Raw genomic sequence first — 13,693 nt, forward strand, 5'->3', positions numbered from 1 at the left:
ACACTGACGCAGCTCGAATGGGAAACTCTTCCTCACCCAGCGTACTCACCAGACATAGCGCCTTCTGATTACCACTTGTTCAGATCGATGCAGCACGGCTTGAGTGGTACACGCTTCCGAAATGTTGAAGAAGTGCGAGAATGGGTGGACGAATGGATTGCTTCGAAACAAACATCGTTTTATCGAGATGGTATCGCCCAGTTGCCAGAAAGATGGCAAAAAGTTGTAGAAAGTGATGGAAAATTCTTTCATTGAAATAATTTAAATAAATTTTTTACAATAAATGCTTTTTCTCAGTATTTTTTGGGCGGAAACTAAGTTAAGGTCCTAATACATATTAAAATATTTTGATCCAAAATTATTTTGTAATATACTATATCCAATGTGGGATTTGTCATTGGAATCGTTCCCGGAAATTCTACGTATGTACGATTTCCACATTTTAGTCTACCTGTACCTATAGTTAGGTTTCTCCGAACCCCAGTGGATTAAAACTTTTTTACTTCTGCCACATGTGCAGCTCGAGAACGCCATTCTGTGCAGCATTTATTAAAATTACTTGCCATTATTCGCTATTCGCTTCTGATCGCATAAGGAGAGACACAATGTACTTTCCCCAATTATCTCTTTTAAAACTCGTGGTTGCGCGTGTAATATAGTTCCGTTCTGTTAGAATATCTAATGGAGTCGACGACGTTTAAAAGTCCTCGATAAGCTCAGAAAATGCGAAGAACATTCGCTTTTTGTCGATGATATAGCATTGTCGTGAAGGAAAATTCTCGAAAAAAAGGTAAGTGGGAAGACTAACATCTGCGCAAGGAAACTGAGCATTTTTCTCTCAAGTACGGTCAATATGCAAAGAATTAAAAGAGGTTCTTACAAATAATCATCTTAAACTTTTTGTTATACTACAGAACACATAATAACGATTGATCGATGGTCATAGGAGTGGGGATGGTGCATATGAGGATGCACTTCGAGGATTGGACAATGCTCTCTCAGTTTACCGTGCATAGTCTGAGTTTCATTCGTGCATATTAGGGATCGTTAACAAATGATATTCACAAGTACGGTTAGTCCGTCGCTGAGAATCGGCCTTCGATTACTCTGCGCGTGGCCCGACATGCGATACGTCGTCGTTCGCCGATTAGTTTTTATGTTGAGTATGATTGTGATGCAGTACTTGCAATATCTATATCTATTTGCGCATTTTAAACTTGACGAGCTACAGAATCTCATGGACAACCTGCCGACGACTTTAAATTACAGTTTATCAGCCGTCAAACTGATGGCTCTTTGGACGAATCGCCGGTAAGACACTGTATCAAAAAATGCGATTTCGATTTCCTTGAATTCGTCTACGAACTCGAGGGATGAGATCGTTTCTGAATGTGTGCCACGCTAGTCCACTGATTAGTTGCATCGTCTATGTATTGATTGATGTGGCGTTTTATAATTTCGTGTAATTGGTGATAACACTCCCACGCAAAGTATCTCTATCCGATTAAAGTGAAATATTGCAGCATTGTTCGCGAAATACTGACTGGCATGGACACAGATTGGCGTGAGTGCGTGAAAGTCGATGAACATTTGCACTTGATGACAGCGAAAGCCAGTGTCGCGCACTTTTTTTCAAACGCTTTGTTGAGTTTCAACGTATTCGCCGTTACGATTTACTACCTAGCGATTTACAATACCGCGATTACAATAATACAACAGTCGCAGGGGGGCAATGATACCACGCGACCGTTTCCCATGAAGATACTCTTTCCCTTTGAAGTTGAGCAAACGCCGATCTACGAGCTACTCTTCGTCGCCTTGTTTGTGCACGCGATATTTAACATGTTCACGGTTACTGTTGTGAACTCGCTGATTTTTACTCTGGTATGTCTCGCAGAATTCTGAAGAATCGACTCACGACTTATAAGCATCATTTGCGGCAGAAATAATTAACTTTAAATAACTTTAGTTACGATCGAACATGATTTGCGAAACTTGCTTTGCTACTCTGATATGACCCCGAACTTGGTCAGAAAAAGAGAAAATTCATTGACCACTGATCGGGAGATATTTATAATTAAATTAAATTATATACTCAATTATATATTATATGAGAAAATATAATATGCTGTTTTCTCTTTCTTTCACTCCCTTATTTCCTATTCTCTTTTTTTATTCGAGATATCCATCATAGCGCAATTGCTTCTTTAAACATGATACTTGAAATCTTTGCAGATACTTAAGTATATTTTAGGTACTTCATGCAGGCGGACAAATTGATATCATATATCAAGAGTTTAAAGCTTTCTCCGAGAACGTATCTTATAGCGGATCTTCTGGACATACTATAGGAATATTAATCGAAAAGCACAATAAAGTCATCTCATTTTCGCAGAATGTCGGTAAACTTTTCTCCTTGGTAGCTTTGACTCAAATTTTTTTCAATACCGCAATTATTTGCGGACTAGGACTCCTTCTTATGGCAGTAGGTATTGCAGTACCTTTACGTGTGCGCCATGATCGATACCGTAATTCATTTTGTCTTTTTAATCATTTAATGAAATAGTTTGGTAAAGAAGTTGGTGCCGATCTGTTGAAAATTGTATTTGCTTATGGTGGCATAATGATGGAAGTTTTTCTCTTTTGCTTTGTTGGAGAATACATAAGCCTTAAGGTTGGTAAACATCAAAATATTATTAAGTCTAAATAATTTTTCTGCGCAATCTAATATCATAGTTCATTATTAACTATAATAGCTCGGTTGTTTGGAGCAATACTCGATTGAAAATGGTTACAACATATTTTCTTTAAAATACATTCAAATGAATGGAAGTTTTTTTATTTGCATATTTCGTTAAGGTATACTATACTTACCTTGCAGAAATTCGTGATATGTGTATATGTGTGTATGTATTTCCTATTGAATTATTAATATTTTATGATACTTATGAGCCATAGACTACTTATGATCTTTTTAATATGAAAGAAGTGACATTTTACTTCAATCTTTGTTTCTTGTATTGCTCCCAGACTAAATCACTCGCCGATGCAGCGTACAATTCCTTATGGTATCATATGACTCCTAATCAGAGTAAAAATGTATTATTCGTAATTATGAGATCTCAAAAACAAGTGACTTTCACGGCAGGAGGAATGACAAATTTATCTTTGGAAGTTTTTGCGAGTGTAAGTTTCTCGATTTTTCTTGATTTATAAATATCCTCGATGCCCTTTGCACTTTTTCTAGTTAATATCACTGCTTGCTACAAAACATATTGCTTCATATATACTTGTATGCATGTTTTTGTGGATAATTTATTTTTTATTTTAGATCATGAAAGCGTCAGCGTCGTATGTGTCTGTCTTGTATGCAATGTATTGATATCACTGTAAATCTTAGCAGGCAGCGTTAATTCAGCAGCAGTTAATTCAGGCAGTTAATTCGTCAGCGTTAATTCTAAATAGCGTAAATAGTACATGAAAGTTTAGGAACTGTGTTATCAATAAAACTATACAAGATTATCATAGACTAAATCTTGGTGTAAATCCAAAGTATTATCAGAAATATACTGATTACACAACCAGTCCTTATGTTTAACATAAAACAATAAATGCTTTTTTGTACAAGAATAAGTTTGTTAACTATAATGATTATTAAAATATTTTCGTCCAAAAATATCTCACAGCGTCATACTACTACGCAATATGCCATTTTAATCATCCCAAGAAATTCTACGCATGCACGATTTCGTCATATTCATCTACCTATATCTATAACTAAGTCCCTTCGAACTCCAATGAATTAAAGTTTTTTTACTTTTGAGACTTGTGCCACATGTCAGCTCGAGAACGCCATTCTGCGTAGCATTTATTAAAATTACTTGCCATTATTCGCTATTCGCTTCTGGTCACAAGAGGAGAGACAAAATGCATGCTCCCCAATTATTCTTTTAAGATTCGTGACCATGAGATGTAATACAGTTCTGTTCTGTTAGAATATCTAATGCAGCCGACGATTTAATAGTCTTCGGTACACGTAGAAAATGAAAGAAACATTCGCATTTTGTCGATGATTATCGTGAAGAGAAATTTTCGAAAAAAAGAAAAGAGGGAAGACTGACATCTATGCGAGGGGACATAACATTTTTTCCTGAAATGCGGTTAGTACACATTATTTAGAGCGCCGGTGGAATTAAAAGAGGAACATACAAATAATGAGCTGTATCTCGGATCTTCTTGTTATACTACGGAACACATAATAACGATTGATCGGTGGTCATAAGAGTGGGGACGTAACACGTGAGGATGCACTTAGAGGATTGGACGATGCTCTCTCAGTTTACCGTGCATAGTCTGAGTTTCATTTCTCCGTGTACTTTCTGGATCGTTAACGAATGATATTCACAAGTACGGTTAGTCCGTCGCTGAGAATCGGCCTTCGATTACTCTGCGCGTGGCCGGACATGCGATACGTCGTCGTTCGCCGACTAGTTTTCATGTCGAGCTTAATTGTGGTGCAGTACTTTCAATATCTATACCTATTCGCGCACTTCAAGCTCGACGAGGTGCAGGATCTTATGGACAACTTGCCGACAACTTTAGAATTTAGTTTATCGGCTGTCAAGCTGATGACTCTTTGGACAAATCGTCGGTAAGATATCGTGTCAGAAAATGCGATTTCGATTTTGTCAAACTCATCTACGCGCTCGGGGAACGAGATCGTTTCTGAATATATACCACGCTAGTCCTTTGATTAATTGCATTGTCTAAGTATTAATTGATGTGGCGTTTTATAATTTTCCGTAAGTGGTGATAACGCTACCATACGAAGTATCTTTGTCCGATTAAAATGAAACATTGCAGCGTTGTTCGCGAAATACTGACTGGCATGGACACAGATTGGCGTGAGTGCGTGAACGTCGATCAACATTTGCACTTGATGACGGCGAAAGCCAGTGTCGCGCACTTTTTCTCGAATGCTTTGTTCAGTTTCAACATATTTGCTGCTGCGATTTACTACATCGGCAATAACGCGATTGCAATCGTACAACAGTCAGAGGGAGACAATGATACCACGCGACCGTTTCCTATGAAGATACTCTTTCCCTTTGACACAGATCAATCGCCGATCTATGAGCTACTCTTCGCCGCCTTGTTTGTGCACGCTATGTTTAACATGTTAACGGTTACTGTTGTAAACTCGCTGATTTTTACTCTGGTACGTCTCGCAGAACTCTGAAGAATCGACTCACGACCTAGAAGTATCGTTTGCGGCAGAAGTGATATAACTTTAGTTACCATCGATCATAATTAGCGAAACTTGCTTTCGTACTTTGATGTCGCCTCAAACTTGGTCAGAAAAAAAAATTTACTGATCACTGATCAGGAGATACTTATAATTAAATTATCAGCTATATACTATATAAGAAAATATAATATGTTGCTTTCTCTTTTTTCCGCTCTGTTATTTCTTGTCCCCCTTTTTACTCGAGATATCCATCATAATTTCTTCCTTAAACATGATACTTGAAATCTTTGCAGATACTTAAGTATATTTTAGGTACTTCATGCGAGCGGACAAATCGATATCATATGTCAAGAGTTTAAAGCTTTCTCCGAGAACGTATCCTATTGCGGATCTTCTGGGCATAATATAGGAATAATGATCGAAAAACACAATAAAATCATCTCATTTTCGGAGAATGTCAGTAAGCTTTTCTCCTTGGTAGCTTTAATACAAATTCTTTTGAATACCACAGTTATTTGCGCCCTAGGATTTGTCCTTATGGCAGTAAGTATTGCAATATCTTTATGTGTGCGCAATAATCTATAGTGTAATTCATTTTGTCGTTTAATGAAACAGTCTGGTAAAGAAATTGGTATCGGTCTATTAAAAACCATATTCGCCTATAGTGCTATAGTAATGGAAGTTTTTCTCTTTTGCTTTGTTGGAGAATACCTAAGTCTTAAGGTTAGTGAATAAAATATTATTAATAATATTAAATAATTTTCCTGCGCAATCTAATATCATTATTAGTTCATTATTAGCCATAATAGCTCGGTTCTTTGTTTAATTGAAAACGGTTATAACATATATATTTTAAAATATATTTATCTTGAAATGAATGGAAAATTTTTTATGTATGTATTTTTCATTGGATTATTAATATTTCAAAATACTTATAGGTTATGGACACTGATCATAATTTTTTTTAATAATAGAAAATATCATTTTACTTCATTTTTATTTGTTGCATTGCTCTCAGAGTAAATCACTCGCCGATGCAGCGTACAATTCTTTGTGGTATAATATGACTCCTAAACGGAGTAAAAATTTATTATTCGTAATTATGAGATCTCAGAAACAACTGAATATCACGGCAGGAGGAATGACTAATTTATCGTTAGAGGCCTTCGCGAGTGTAAGTTTGTGCAGTTTTTTTTTAGTTAATATCAATGCTTGCTACAAAATATATTGCTTTATGTATATATATATATATATGGATATTCTTAATTACAATTTATTTTTTATTTTAGATCATGAAAGCGTCAGCGTCATATGTGTCTGTCTTGTATGCAATGTATTGATATCACTATAAATCTTAGCAGGTCCACGTTGAACCTAAATGGCGTAAATAGTACACGAATGTTTAGAAATTGTTATTTATGAAACTATACAAGATCATCGTAGACTAAATTTTTATATAAATCCAAGATGTAATAGAAAATTTGCCGATTATACGACTATGTTTATGTTTAATATAAAACAATAAATGCTTTCATATATCATGGTAAACTATACTCCATATAAAAATACTTTTATCTAAAAAAGTTTCATATCATCATGCCATATCTAACGTGCAATTTGTCATTAGGGTCATCCCCGGAAATTCTGTGCGCGTACGATTTTTACGACATTTTCATTTACCTGTACCTAGGCTTCCTGGTGGGTTAAAACTTTTTTAATTTTGAGACTTCTGCTACATGTGCAGTTCGAGAACATCGTCCTGCGTAGCATTTGTGAAAATTACTCGCCATTACTCACGATAGCTCCCTCGTCAGGGGGAGAAACATAATGTTTTCCCTCGTTTATTTCTTTCAAGACTTGTTGCCACGCACGTAACATAGTTCCGTTCTGTTAGAATAATTAATGTAGAATTACGGTCGTCCAACGAACGAGTCACCGCACATTAAGTAGTCTCTTATGCATGTAGAGACCGCGAGCATCACTCGTTTTTTACCGATGGCACCATGATGTGGTGGAAAATTTGCAACAAAAGAAATTATGCCACTGTTCGAACAGACGCACGTATAACTTTACTTTCTACGCGCGGAAGGCATTATTTAGAGCGTCGGCGGAATTACAGGATGTCCATGTAGATAATGAAGTTTATCTCGATTTACTGTTATACCACGCGGCACATAATAACGATTGATCGAAAGTTGTCGGAGTAGGGACGTAATACGTAGGGGAGCACTTGGAGGACGATGCTCTCTTAGTTTACCATACACGAAAGCCACGTGCATGCCCTTTTTGTCTCCCCGTGTCTTCTCTAATTAGTCATGAGCACGGTCAGTCCATTGCTGAAGATCGGTCTTCAGTTCTTCGGTGTGTGGCCGGATATGCCATTCGCTATTATTATCCGGCTGATTTGTATGTCGAGCATAGTGATCATACAGTACTTTCAGTATTTATATATATTCGCACAATGCAAGCAAGGCGAGTTGCAAAGTCTCATGGACGGCTTGCCGTTGGCTTTTGATTACAGTTTGACGTTAATAAAGCTAATGACACTTTGGAAGAATGACCGGTAAGATACCGCGTCAGATAAAGCGATGTTGAGTTCCTCCGACTTGTTTTTGCGTTCGAGGAACCAACGTGCATCATGATAACGCCAACATGAATAGTATCTTTATTGGATTAAAGTGACACATTGCAGAGTAGTTCACGAAATGTTGGCCCATATAGACACTGATTGGCGCGAGTGCGTGAGCGTCGAGCGGGATTTGTACATAATGACGACGAAAGCTGGTGTCTCGCATTTTTGCACGAACATTATGATGAGTTTCTACATGATCGTCGGAACTACCTATCTTGTAGGGGAATTCGCGATTAATATTATGCACTCGGCTGAGAGTGACAATGATACTTCACGACCATTTCCCATGAAGTTATTGTATTCCTCCGAGGCTGAGCAATCGCCGATCTACGAACTACTAGTCGTCATCCTGTTTGCACATGCCTTGTTAAATACATATTCAATTGTTATTGTGGATGCACTGATTAGTACTCTGGTATGTCACGCAAAATTCTTTAACGGGACTCACATCCCTAAAGTATACACATGGGAGGACTAATATAATTGGGAGGTTAATATAGTTTTACTTGCCGTCGAATCTAATTTATAAATTTTTGTTTTACACAAATTCGAGGATCAGTAAATTTTAATCTAAAGGTATGAATCTAAAGGTATGAATCTAAAGATACGAATAATTATTGATTATTGAGTGAAAGATTTTTAAATTTTCGTTAGTTAATTATTACTTGATATAAAATAAAAGTACGAATGTTCAGACATGTACATAATCGTAGATACTCCTTATGTTTTAGTCTTTGAATACAAATATTTAAACATTCAACATAAAATATATGTACAAATATTGAGTATATAAATATATTCTATGTTGAAAACTTAAGTACTCTTGTTTAAAGACCAAAACAATAAGAATGTCCAGGATTAGATACGTGTCTGGAAATCTTTATCTTACACATCGAAGATATTACGTTCTGCCTTTCTCTCCCCCCTCTGGCGGAGATTTTCTCCACAATGCATTTTCTTCTTTAAACATGATACTTGGAATCTTTGCAGATACTTAAGTATATTTTAGGTACTTCATGCAAGCGGACAAATCGATATTATACATCACGAGTTTAAAATTATCTCTGACAAAATAGCTTATTATCAATCTTCTGAGTGTACAATAGGAATGTTGGTCGAGAAGCATAATAAGGTCATTGCATTTTCCGAGAATATGGACAAACTTTTTTCCTTTATGGCTTTGATGCAAGTTTTTTGGAATACGTTAGTAATCTGCTCCCTAGGACTCCTCGTCATATCAGTGAGTATCTCAGTTTCTATATAATTGTGCAGTTATCGATATCGTAATTCATTTAACTTAGCTGACAACAACTATTTCGTTTAATGTCATAGTCTCTTCAAGATAATACTGGCATCGGTTTAGTGAAAACCGCATTATCTTGCAGCGCTGCAATGATAGAAAGTTTTATCTTTTGTTTTGCCGGAGAATATCTTTGTCTTAAGGTTAGTAAATATCTAAAATTAATTAAATATAAAACTAATTTTTTCGGTTATCTTATCCATTATCTTTTCACCAATTTATTTTGATAACTAATTGTTAACGGTAGTCACATTTACTAATAGTCTAGTTTAGTGCAATTTTTTATTGGACACAATTTTACAACATATATATTTGAACATATGCGTACTTCTTTATATATTAATTGATAAATTCATATTAAATTGAAATTAAAAATCTCTTCACTTCCTTGTTCAGTTCAAATTGCATATCAACTATCGTGCAAAGATTCATAATATATATAATTATTATTTATATATAATTATTTTTCGTTGTATTTAAAACTTTTTATAAAATTTATACTCTGCAAACACTATCTAATTTTTCTAATAAAGGCGGATATCATTTTATTTCAATTTTTGTTACATTGCTCTTAGAGTAGATCACTCGCTGATGCCGCGTATGAATCTTTATGGTACAACATGTCGTCTAATGAGGGTAAAAAAATATTATTAATAATTATGAGATCACAGAAACTACTAAGTATCACGGCCGGAGGAATGGCGAATTTATCGTTAGAACTTTTCGCGAAAGTAAGCATGTAGGCTTTCCTTGATCCTGTAACATTTTAGTGCTTCGAAACTTTTTTTATTAATTTCAGTGTTGGTTCATAAAATATATCATTTACGTATAGAATATATAAACCACTTTGCAAATAATAATTTGTTTGAACGCATTTTAGATATTGAAAACATCGATGTCATATATGTCAGTTTTGTATGCGATGTACTGATACGATTTAATACTATCATACAGTAACGTTAAACCTAAACAATACTATTAGTACAAGCTGAAAGTTTAGAGAAATTGTTATCAATAAATATAGATAATCGTAAGCTAAATCTTAATGTAGATAAAAAATGTAATCTGGAATTTGCAGATTGCATTCATTGCTAATATTTATTAAAATAAACACTATCATTGCTAATATTTATTAAAATAAACACTTTATTACTAATTTGTTACAATATTGTATATTAAAATATTTTAACTAGAAAATATAATGTAGCTTTATAGCATATCCAAGGTCTTCTTTTGGCTATTTAATACATACAGACTGAAAAATATTTTTCGCTGTGGCATTTATAAAAATTACACGTCATGCGTTACTCAAAACTAATAAATGAAAGACACACAATCTCTTTCTTTTGCTTATTTCCTTCAAGTCTCATCACGCATGTAATTCAGTTCCGTTCAGGTAGAATATCTATTGCAAAATTATAATCACTCCTCTGCGCACGCTTAGGAATAATCTTCGATGTGCATAGAAAATGCGAAGATCATCTTTTCATGTCGACGATTTTCTTGTCATGGAAGTAATTTACGGAAAAGAATCAACCACTTTTTGCAGAGACATACGCGTAAATTTTTTTCGATGCCCGATCAGGTGGTATTGTTCAGAACGTTGGCGGAATTACAGGATGTCCATGTAGATAATGAAGTTTATTTCGACTTACTGTTATATCACGCGACATATAATAACGATTGATCGAAAGTCGCCGGAGTAGGGACTTAGTACGTGGGGGACAGTGCTCTCTCAGTTTACCATACACGAGAGCCCCGTGCATGCCACTTTTGTCTCCCCGTATCTTCTCTAGATAGTTAATAGGTGTTAGTCATGAGCACGGTTAGTCCGTTGCTGAAGATCGGTCTTCAGTTCCTCGGTGTGTGGCCGGATATGCCATTCGCTATTATTATCCGGCTGATTTTTATGTCGATCATAATGATTATGCAGTACTTTCAGTATCTATATATATTTGCACACTGTAAGCAAGGCGAGGTGCAAAGTCTCGTGGACAGCTTGCCGTTGGCTTTTGATTACAGTTTGAGGTTAATAAAGCTGATGACACTTTGGAAGAATGAACGGTAAGATACCGCGTCAGACAACGCGATGTTAAGTTGCTCCGACTTGTTTTGTGCGTTTGAGAGACCAACGTGCATCATGATAACGCCAATATAAATATTATCTTTATTGGATTGAAGTGACACATTGCAGCTTGGTTCGCGAAATATTGACCCATATGGACACTGATTGGCGCGAGTGCGTGAGGGTCGAGCGGGATTTGTACATAATGACGACGAAAGCTAGCATCTCGCATTTTTGCACGAACGTTATGATGAGTTTCTACATGAGTGTCGGAATTATCTATCTTGTGGGAGATTTCGCGATTGACATTATGCATTCGATTGAGAGCGGCAATGATACTTCACGTCCATTCCCCGTGAAGTTATTGTATTCCTCCAAGGCCGAGCAATCCCCTATCTACGAGCTACTAGTCGTCATCATGTTTGCATATGTCTTGTTAAATGCGTACACAGTTGTTATTGTGGATGCACTGATTAGCACTCTGGTATGTCTTGCAAAATTTTTTAACGGGACTTATCCCAAAAATATGCACATGGGAGGAGTAATATAGTTTTACTTGCCGTCCAATCTAATTTATAAATGTTTTACACAAATTCGAGGATCAGTAAATTTTAATCTAAAGGTATAAATAATTACTAATCATTGGCTGAAAGATTTCCAAATTTGTGTTAGTCAATTACTACTTGATATAATGTGCGGACACGTATATAATCTAAGAAACCCTTTTTGTTTAAGTCTTTAGATAAAAATATTTAACATTCAACATAAAATATATGTACTAATATTAAGTATGTAAATATATTTTATGTTAAATTTTAAATATTCTTGTTTGAAAACCTAAACAATAAGAATATAAAAAATTAGATATATGTCCGAAAATTGGTACCTTTATACATATTTACATTACCTTTTTACATATCGAAGATATTACGTTCTGTCTTTTTCTTCCCCTTCTGGCGGAGATTTTCTCCAGAACGCATTTTCTTCTTTAAACATGATACTTGGAATCTTTGCAGATACTTAAGTATATTTTAGGTACTTCATGTAAGCGGACAAATTGATATTATACATCAAGAGTTTAAAATTATCTCCGACAAAATAGCTTATTATCAATCTTGTGAGTGTACAATTGGAATGTTGGTCGAGAAGCATAACAAGGTCATCGCATTTTCCAAGAATATGTACAATCTTTTTTCCTTTATGGCTTTGATGCAAGTTTTTTGGAATACCTTAGTCATCTGCATCCTAGGACTCCTTGTCATATCAGTGAGTATCTCAGTTTTTGTATAATTGTGCAGTTATCGATATCGTAATTGATTTAACTTAGCTGACGACACCTATTTCGTTTAATGTCATAGTCTCTTCAAGATAATACTGGCATGGGCCTAATGAAAACCGCAGTAGCTTGCGGCGGCGTAATGATAGAAAGTTTTATCTTTTGTTTCGCCGGAGAATATCTTAGTCTTAAGGTTAGTGAATATCTAAAATTAGTTAAGTGTAAATCTGATTTTTTCCGTTATCATATCCATTATTTTTTCATCAATTTGTTTTGATAACTAATTATTCATGGTAGTAGTCAAATTTACTAGTAGTTTGGTTCACTCTAATTTTTTATTGGAAATGTTTTAAATCATACATATTTGAACATGTGCGTACCTTTTCATATATTAATCAATAAGTTTATATTCATTATTAAGTTAAAATGAAAAAGTCTTTTTACTTCTTTTTACATTCAAATTGCACGCTAATTATCATGCAAGGATTCATAACATATAAAATTATTTTCCATTGTATTTAAAACTTTTTATAAACTTTATATTCTGCGAACACTGTATCTAATTTTCCTAATAAAGGCGGATACCATTTTCAATTTTTGTTGCATTTCTCCCAGAGTAAATCACTCGCTGATGCCGCGTATGAATCTTTATGGTACAACATGTCGTCTAATGAGAGTAAAAAAATATTATTAATCATCATGAGAGCACAGAAACTACTAACTATCACGGCCGGAGGAATGGCGAATTTATCGTTAGAACTTTTCGCGAAAGTAAGCATATAGGCTTTCCTTGATCCTGTAACGTTTTAGTGCTTCGAAATTTTTTTTATTAATTTCAATGTTGGTTCATAAAATATATCGTTTACATATAGAGTATATGGACCACTTTGCAAATTATAATTTGTTTGAATGTATTTTAGATATTGAAAACATCAATGTCATATATGTCAGTCTTGCATGCGATGTACTGATATGATTTAAAACAATCATACAGTAACGTTAATTCTAAACAGCTATAACAGTTATAACAGTTATAAGATAAAAGTTTAGAGAAGTTGTTATCAATATATATAGATAATAGTAAGTTAAATCTTAATGTATATATATATATATATATATATATATATATATATATATATATATATATATATATATATATATATATATATATA

General features: G+C 34.7%; 4 protein-coding genes across 4 annotated transcripts; all 4 read left to right on the top strand.

The window, feature by feature from the left end:
- Positions 1–776: 776 nt before the first annotated feature.
- Positions 777–3,382, top strand: LOC116843503 (odorant receptor 13a-like). Its single transcript, XM_032813963.1, has 6 exons — positions 777–1,311; positions 1,524–1,884; positions 2,255–2,485; positions 2,567–2,674; positions 3,031–3,186; positions 3,332–3,382. The coding sequence occupies exons 1-6, from the start codon at positions 1,055–1,057 to the stop codon at positions 3,380–3,382; spliced, it is 1,164 nt and encodes a 387-aa protein (XP_032669854.1). The 5' UTR covers positions 777–1,054.
- A 982-nt stretch (positions 3,383–4,364) lies between these two features.
- LOC116843502 (odorant receptor 13a-like) lies at positions 4,365–6,668 on the top strand. The gene is made up of 6 exons (XM_032813962.1): positions 4,365–4,651; positions 4,864–5,218; positions 5,561–5,791; positions 5,864–5,971; positions 6,267–6,422; positions 6,538–6,668. The coding sequence occupies exons 1-6, from the start codon at positions 4,395–4,397 to the stop codon at positions 6,586–6,588; spliced, it is 1,158 nt and encodes a 385-aa protein (XP_032669853.1). The 5' UTR covers positions 4,365–4,394; the 3' UTR covers positions 6,589–6,668.
- Positions 6,669–7,251: 583 nt separating this feature from the next.
- LOC116843525 (odorant receptor 22c-like) lies at positions 7,252–10,111 on the top strand. Its single transcript, XM_032813988.1, has 7 exons — positions 7,252–7,309; positions 7,562–7,811; positions 7,941–8,295; positions 8,890–9,120; positions 9,213–9,323; positions 9,756–9,911; positions 10,061–10,111. The coding sequence occupies exons 1-7, from the start codon at positions 7,252–7,254 to the stop codon at positions 10,109–10,111; spliced, it is 1,212 nt and encodes a 403-aa protein (XP_032669879.1).
- A 642-nt stretch (positions 10,112–10,753) lies between these two features.
- LOC116843526 (odorant receptor 13a-like) lies at positions 10,754–13,492 on the top strand. The gene is made up of 7 exons (XM_032813989.1): positions 10,754–10,807; positions 10,988–11,244; positions 11,375–11,729; positions 12,281–12,511; positions 12,604–12,714; positions 13,137–13,292; positions 13,442–13,492. Exons 1-7 carry the CDS (start codon positions 10,754–10,756, stop codon positions 13,490–13,492), a joined length of 1,215 nt encoding a protein of 404 aa, XP_032669880.1.
- Positions 13,493–13,693: the final 201 nt, after the last annotated feature.

Source organism: Odontomachus brunneus, unplaced genomic scaffold (assembly GCF_010583005.1).
Source record: "Odontomachus brunneus isolate Ranch 3 - 2012 unplaced genomic scaffold, Obru_v1 Obru_scaffold_033, whole genome shotgun sequence".
Classification (NCBI taxonomy): Eukaryota; Metazoa; Arthropoda; class Insecta; order Hymenoptera; family Formicidae; genus Odontomachus; species Odontomachus brunneus.